Source organism: Chlorella variabilis (assembly GCF_000147415.1).
Source record: "Chlorella variabilis unplaced genomic scaffold CHLNCscaffold_10, whole genome shotgun sequence".
Taxonomy (NCBI): Eukaryota; Viridiplantae; Chlorophyta; class Trebouxiophyceae; order Chlorellales; family Chlorellaceae; genus Chlorella; species Chlorella variabilis.
In genome coordinates this window covers 770,868-777,666 of record NW_005435078.1, presented here as the reverse complement: position 1 = coordinate 777,666, position 6,799 = coordinate 770,868, and the positions used below count along the sequence as shown (strand labels likewise).

The 6,799-nt window shown below is 70.8% G+C and overlaps 2 protein-coding genes across 2 annotated transcripts in view; one reads left to right on the top strand and one right to left on the bottom strand.

Moving 5' to 3' along the window:
- Positions 1–1,806, bottom strand: part of CHLNCDRAFT_35428 (hypothetical protein) — a gene marked incomplete at both ends in the record, with an annotated part of 4,596 nt that extends 2,790 nt beyond the window's left edge. The window contains 5 exons of the mRNA XM_005847547.1: positions 68–204; positions 380–495; positions 667–822; positions 984–1,093; positions 1,258–1,806. Of these exons, the coding sequence (XP_005847609.1) occupies positions 68–204; positions 380–495; positions 667–822; positions 984–1,093; positions 1,258–1,806 (1,068 nt within the window). The remainder of the gene's footprint in view (positions 1–67; positions 205–379; positions 496–666; positions 823–983; positions 1,094–1,257) is intronic.
- Positions 1,807–2,062: 256 nt separating this feature from the next.
- On the top strand, positions 2,063–5,230 carry CHLNCDRAFT_133909 (hypothetical protein; the record flags this gene model as incomplete). Its single annotated transcript, XM_005847715.1, has 9 exons — positions 2,063–2,949; positions 3,140–3,356; positions 3,555–3,711; positions 3,836–3,897; positions 4,084–4,191; positions 4,384–4,557; positions 4,713–4,807; positions 4,921–4,964; positions 5,061–5,230. 9 exons carry the CDS (start codon positions 2,063–2,065, stop codon positions 5,228–5,230), a joined length of 1,914 nt encoding a protein of 637 aa, XP_005847777.1.
- Between the last annotated feature and the right edge of the window lie 1,569 nt (positions 5,231–6,799).

Genomic DNA, 6,799 nt, shown 5'->3' with positions numbered 1-6,799 from the left:
CTCCTCCCTCCCTCTCCCCTCCGTCTCCTGCCCCACCCCCCGATCCTCTCTGCTCCCACCACCCCACCTGCTGGAACACAGTGGCCACCATGCTTTCCATCAGGCCCATGATGGCGTCCCGGTCCATCCACGCCATCTCCAGGTCCAGCTGCGTGAACTCGGGCTGGCGGTCGGCGCGCAGGTCCTCGTCGCGGAAGCACCGCGCTATCTGCAGCGGCGGCGGCGGGGCGCGGTGTGCGCATGTGGGTGTGTGGGATGGCGTGTTTCGCCGGCCTCAGGTGTGCACCAGCAGGCTGCATGTGTGCAGCTGCGCGCGGAGCTGCACCAGCCTTCGCTGCAGGCGGGGAGGAGCGGAGGAGGCAGCCGGCTGGCTCCCCACAGCTGCCGCCAGCGCCGTGGCTTGCCTGGTAGTAGCGGTCGAACCCCGCCACCATGAGCATCTGCTTGAACAGCTGCGGCGACTGCGGCAGCGCGTACCAGTCGCCCGCCTGCAGCCTGCGGGGGCACGCGGCCGGGCCGGGGCAGGCGGGGGCCATGAAATGGTAAGCATCGCAGGAAAATCTTTCACCAGCACACCATCTCTGCTCGCCGGTCCCGCCACACTCCCCCCCTCTCTCGCCCTCTCTCTCTCCACATCTCTCTCCCTCCACATCTCCACCCACACACCTGGATGGCACCAGGTAGTCTCGCGCGCCCTCTGGCGTGGAGCGAGTGAGGATGGGAGTCTCCACCTCCAGGAAGCCGTGGCCGTCTTCCAGGAAGCGGCGGATGCAGCGCACGATGGCGTGGCGCAGGCGCAGGTTGTCGGCCATGCGCGGCCGCCTGCGGGTGGTGGCAGGAGCAGCGAGGAGGGCGGCCAGGCTGGTTGGGAGGCAGGCGGGAGAGGGGGGGGCAGGGCAGGGCAGCCAGCCGCCGGATGGGGCATCGCGCATCAAGCAGGCGCGGCCCCGGCCCTGCAGGCCGCCGCGGCCCAGGCCGCGCACCGCAGGTCGAGCACGCGGTGCTTCAGCCGCAGCTCCTCCCGCGGCGTTTCAGCTTGGTCCTCGGCCTGGCTCACAAGGAAGGGCAGCTTGCGGGTGACGGCATTCAGCACCTGTGGGCGGGAGGCAGAGGGGGAGGGGGGGAAGACGCGCCAGCGCGTGATGCGCCTGCGGCTGCATCCGAAGCGCGCACATTCACCCCCCAACAGCTTGAGGTTCCCCCCGGGGCAGCGCCACGGTCGCGAGCGCAGCCCCGCTGCCTGCCCAGCCCACCCACCTTTACGTCCGTGGGGCTGATTTCAAGGTCTCCCGTCTTCATGCGCGGGTTGGGGTCCTGCCGGGCGCGCAGCTGCCCCGTCACCGCCACCACATACTCCGCCCGCAGCCGCTCCGCCTTGGCCGCCACCTCGGGCTGCTGCTGCGGGTCCACCACGACTTGGATGATGCCTGTGTGGTCCCGCACGTCCAGGAACAGCAGGCCCCCCAGGTTGCGGTACCGGTCCACCCAGCCGCACACGGTGACGGGGCTGCCGCCGAGGTCCGCCGCTGTGAGCGAACCGCAGCCGTGGCTGCGGGCCGGCCACGTCAGCGCCGCCTCCACCACCCCCTCCGCCGCAAGGCCCGCCACGCCCTCCGCGCCGCCTGCTGCCGCGGGCGAGGGGTCGGCGTGCTGCTCGGCCTCGGTGGCAGTGGAATGCAGCGGGCGCAGGGTGGTGGGGCGGGCCGCGCGGCGAGGCGGCAGCGCTAGGCCGCCAACGCATGGGCGGGCGGCGGCGGCGGCGGTAAACAGCGGTCGCAGGGGGCGCGCGCTGGCGGCGCCTCGCATCAAGGTCGCCCTCGAGGCCATGCCCAGGCTGCAGGAACGGAGCGCCTGGCACACTGTGGCGAAAGCCGTGGCCATCCGCTCAGTGGCGCATGGACGCTGCTGCTTCTAGCAGGAGTGCGATATTCAAGTGCAAACAACGTGCATGCAAGGCAATGCGCCATTATCCATCCCGCTGCCTGCTGCCGTGCTGCGTCTCGGCTGGCGACTCGATTTCAGACAGGAACGGCTTGCCGGCTCACCGCTCGCACATTACAGCATGTCGGCACATGCAGCCCGTGTGCAGGGGCCTTCAACGCACCGCGCCACCCCCGCTAGGACTGCAAGCGCAGCCCCTCTTGCGCCCTGTGCCAGCACCAGCTGGAGCGCCCGATATTGCAGAAAGCACTGCATCCTGCGGCGGATAGGACGGCAGTGGGCGACGGGCACCGCTGGCGGCAGCGGCAGCGGCGGCAGCGACGAGGCGGCAGGGACTGCAGAACCGGCCGCACCCAGCGGCGCCGTCGACGAGAAGGCGCTGCTGCAGCAGGCTCTGGAATCTGGCAGCGACGACGAGGTGGCGCAGCAGCTGTCCCGCCTGCAGCACCGCTTCCCCACCAACCCTCACTACCTCCTGGCGGCGGCGCGGCTGGCAGCCAGGCGAGGCGCCGCCGCCGCAGCACGGCCCCTCTTCCAACGAGCCGCGCAGGTGGCGGCGGGGCAGCGGGATGCCAGCGTGGCGCTGCAGGCCTGGGGCATGTTTGAGTCGGACCAGGGGCGGCGCCAGGAGGCGCGGCAGCTGCTGCAGCGGGCGGTCGCGGCAGACGCGCGGCACGCCGGCGCGCACAACGCGTTGGGGCGGCTGGCCGAGTCGGCGGGCCAGCTGGCGGCAGCAGCGGCGCACTTCCAGGCCGCCATAGCAGCCGAGCCCAAGCACGCGCCCTCCCTCCAGGCCCTGGCCCTGCTGGAGGCCAAGCGCGGGCGCCTGGCCAAGGCGCAGCGGCTGTTTGGGGCCGCCGTGCAGGCCTGCCCCAGCAACGCGCAGCTGTACCAGGCCTGGGCGCTGATGGAGTGGCGGCAGGGCAACTACGGCGCCGCCAAGCGGCTGTTTCTGGAGGGGGAGGAGGAGTGCCTGCCGCACGCGCCGCTGCTGGCAGGCCACGCCAAGTGAGCTGCCGGCCGGCTGCCTGGGCAGCGCCACCAGTAGCCTCTGTCGAGCTGTCGCGTGTGTCCCTGCACAGCGCAGGCCGCCGCAGCTGGCGGGCCTGCCCCCTGGGGCTCCAGGCCTAGCCTTGGCCTGGAAGCGCACCCAACACGTGCACACACACACGCATGCACGCCCGCGCCGTGGCCGCAGGATGGAGGCTCAGCGGCGCAACATCGCGGCCGCTCGGCGGCTGTACCGCAAGGCGCTGCAGGTGGACCCCGGGCACCCCCAGAGCATCCTGGGCCTGGGCCAGCTGGAGGCGCGCAGCGGCAACACCGACGCGGCGATGCAGCTGTACCTGCGAGGGCTGCAAGCGCAGCCGCGCAACATGCACCTGCTCTCCTCGCTGGCACACTTGCACGTGCAGGTGGGCGGTCTGGCTGGTGTGTGGTGGTTGGCGTGTGTGTAGGGGGTGGCTGGTGTGTGTGCATGCAGGCTGGAGGTGTGTGGACGGGCTTGGTTGTGTGGACGCGCTGCTGCTGGCTGGGAGAGGCCCGGTGGGGTGCGGCAGCGGCGCTGGCCTGCATGGCGGGGGCTCACCCCGGGGCTGCCCGCCTGGCTGCAGCTGGGCGACCAGCAGGCGGCCCGCGGCGTGTGGCGGCGCCTGGTGGAGGTGGAACCGGCCAACGGCCACGCCTGCTACGCGCTGGGCTCGCTGGATCAGCAGGAGGGGCTGCTGGAGGCGGCCGAGCTCTGGTACCGCCGCGGCTGCTCCGCCACAGGTACGCGGCGGCTGGCGGCTGCTGCGGCCGCGGGGCGCCCCTGCCATGCGGGCGCCGTGCGGGCTCCGGCCGCGGTTTGCGCTTTGCCAGCCCCACGCTCCGTCGCTGGTGCTGCCTGCCGCAGATGCCAAGAGCGCGCTGCTGTGCTACGAGGGCCTGGCCGAGCTGCTGGCCTTCCAGGGCAAGGTGGGCTCCTCGCTGGCTGGCTGGCTGGGTAGAAAGACTTGCAGCAGTGCCGGATCGACCCGCTGCACCCGCGGCAGACCAGGCTGCCGGGCCCCAGCTCGCCAGCCCCCGCTCCCAATGCCCGGTTTGCGCATACCAACGGGCTGCCGTGTGTGCGTGCCGCTGCCTTGGGTGGCCGCGGTGCAGGAGCCGGCGGCGCGCAGCGTGTTTCAGCGCGGCTCCGAGCTGCCGCGCGTGACGGCGCGCTACTGGCGGCAGTGGGCCACCTTTGAGAAGCGCTGCGGGGACCTGGAGGTGGGCTGCGGGCCTGCAGCCAGCCAGCCAGCATGTCGGGGAGGGGCTCGCCTGCGTGTGCGGCGCCTAGGCAGGGTGTGCCCCCTCGTCTCCCCGCTCCACATGCCTCTCCTCTGCCTCTGCCCCCCTGCCTGCCTTCCACACACGCCCCTCAACACCCTTGCCTCACTGCCCGCCTCACCCTGCCTGCAGCGCTCCGCGGCGCTCTTCTGCAAAGCCTCTCAGGCGGACCCCCGGGATGACCGCACCTGGCTGCAGTGGGGCCTGCTGGAGCGGCGGCGGAAGCGCCCCGACGCCGCGCTGCGCTGCTTTGCGCAGGGCACCAAAGCGTCGCCCCGCAACCCGTACCTGTGGCAGGCGAGCCGCGTGTTGGGAGGCTCCCCTTGCAGCGCACTGCCAAGCAGCCAACAGGACCACCTGTGCATGATCGCTGCAACAGCCTCCCGTCCATCCGCCTCCTTCCTGTCAGCGCCGCAGCGTGTTGAGAGTGTACTTTGCGCCGCGCTGCGTGATGCCCGCAGGTGTATGGCGTGCTGCTGTTCCAGCAGGGCAAGGTGGCGGAGGCGCGCACGGTGCTGTGCCAGGGTGTGGGACACAACCCAGGCAACCCGCAGCTGTGAGCGCCTCCGTCTGCCAGCCAGGCGTGCATGCCCTGCCTGCCTGCTTCCACTCTGCAGTTCTGGGTTTGATCGTCTTGATCGCACCATTCGCTGCTTCTGCTATCTGCAGGTGCATGGAGTGGGCGCTGGCAGAGCAGGCAGCAGGCAACCTGGGTAAGTGCCAATATGCCATGGCATTGCCGAGAATAGCTGGACGTGTGGTGACCTCATGCCTTGCTCACGGTGCTTGCCGCGATTGTGGGCTTGCAGAGGATGCGCTGGCGATCTTTGAGCAGGGGGCGGCAGCGCCGGAGCCGCACGCGCCGCTGTTTGCCGCCTACGCCCAGCTGGCGGAGCAGCTGGGGAGGAAGGAGCTGGCGGCCGACGTGCGGCAGCAGTTGGAAAAGATGCAGGGGGCGCTGCCGTGGGTGGCGGACTGACGGCGACAGCCTGCTGCTGGGTGGGCTGGCTGCATGCTCCACGCCTGCTGTAATGCGGGCAACGCGGAACCTTGATGCCGCGGCTCGCCGTGGGCTGCTAGGCAGCCTCGCGGACTGGCGGGCTGCACGCCGAAGGCGCTAGCCATGACAACATTCGACTTCTGGCCGCAATGGCACGATGTCTGCTGAGCGGCGTTTGCTGCAGCAACTGCGGCAGGCAGGCGGCGGCGCCGGCAGCGCCCACCATGTTGCCGCCGCCCTGCAGCTGCTGATCAGGGAGAGGAGGACGCATTGCTTGCTGCCAGGCAAGGCAAAAACAGCGTCTCCCATGTCATGTTGGGTCCCACACTTTCCACCCAGGCCTGCCATTCATTCAACCTCACACACAAGCACCTTTTGCCGCACAAACACATGGCAGCAATGGGCTCGGAGCAGAAGCAGAAGGGCCAGAAGGTCCCGGCCGTGGGCTTCAGCCTGCTGGACGACCTGCTGTTGGACAGGATCGCTGAAGCCCTCATCTCCCAGCTGTCCCCTCTGTGGGACCGCCGCAACCTGCTGAGCCAGGCTGCAAACCTGGCGTGCGTTGGCAACCCGCGAACCACTCGTATGGCTCAGGAGCTCTTCCAGAGCCTAAGCCCACACCTAGGTGGGGCAACCAGAGAGCAAGAGAGCTGCCCAGCGTGCCTGCAGAGGGCTGCAGGGCAGACGCCGGTCCGACGCTTGGCCGGCGCCTGAGCCGCCGCCCGTGAGCCTCACCGCTGCACCCTGGCAGGGGTGGCTGCAGGGGAGGAGGCGGAGGTCACGGAGAAGAGCACAGCATCCCAGCTCAAGGCGCAGCTGAAGAAGGCACGAGTCGTGGCCCCGCCCCCTGCACAGCGCGGGCAGGCCGCTGCTGAGAAAGGCGCGGAAGGCGATGCTCTCCCCTTCCAGCCTGCTTGAATCCGCCACTGCTGCACCATTCCCCCCTTTTCACTGCATTCATTCATTCAGCACACAGACCGGCCGCCTCTTGCTCGAGGGCGGCCCACTTTGGCCTGGGCAGCCCGGGCCGCCCTCCCCCCCGGGCGCATGTTCGGTGTTGGAGGGGTGTGCCCAGCGATAGGGGGCCCCTGAAGGCATGCGCCGAGGCCGGGAAGCGTGGTTCGGCGCTGCTGCACGCTTGGCGATTTGAACAGAACCACGTGCCGCCGAGCTGCGGCCGCAGTTTCCGGCCCACGGTCTACGGTCGCAGCCACGGGACTCGGCGGCACGGCGTTTGGGCCCAAGCTTGCTGCCGCCGCCGCCGCCGTGCCCGGGGGGCAGCGCGGCGGCGGCGGGGGCACGCTGCGACGCCCCCGTGCTGCCGAGTTGCGGCCGTAGTTTCCTGCCAGAAGCCCACGGCCACAGCCACGGGACTCGGCGGCACGGCGTTTCGGTCCACGGCTTGCTGCCGCCGCCGTCGCAGGGGTGCTGCCTGCGGCGGCGGCGGCACGGCGTTTGGGTCCACGGCTTGCTGCCGCTGCCGCCGCCGCAGGGGTGCTGCCTGCGGCGGCGGCGGTAGCGCACGTGGCAACCCCCCGCGTTTCCTTG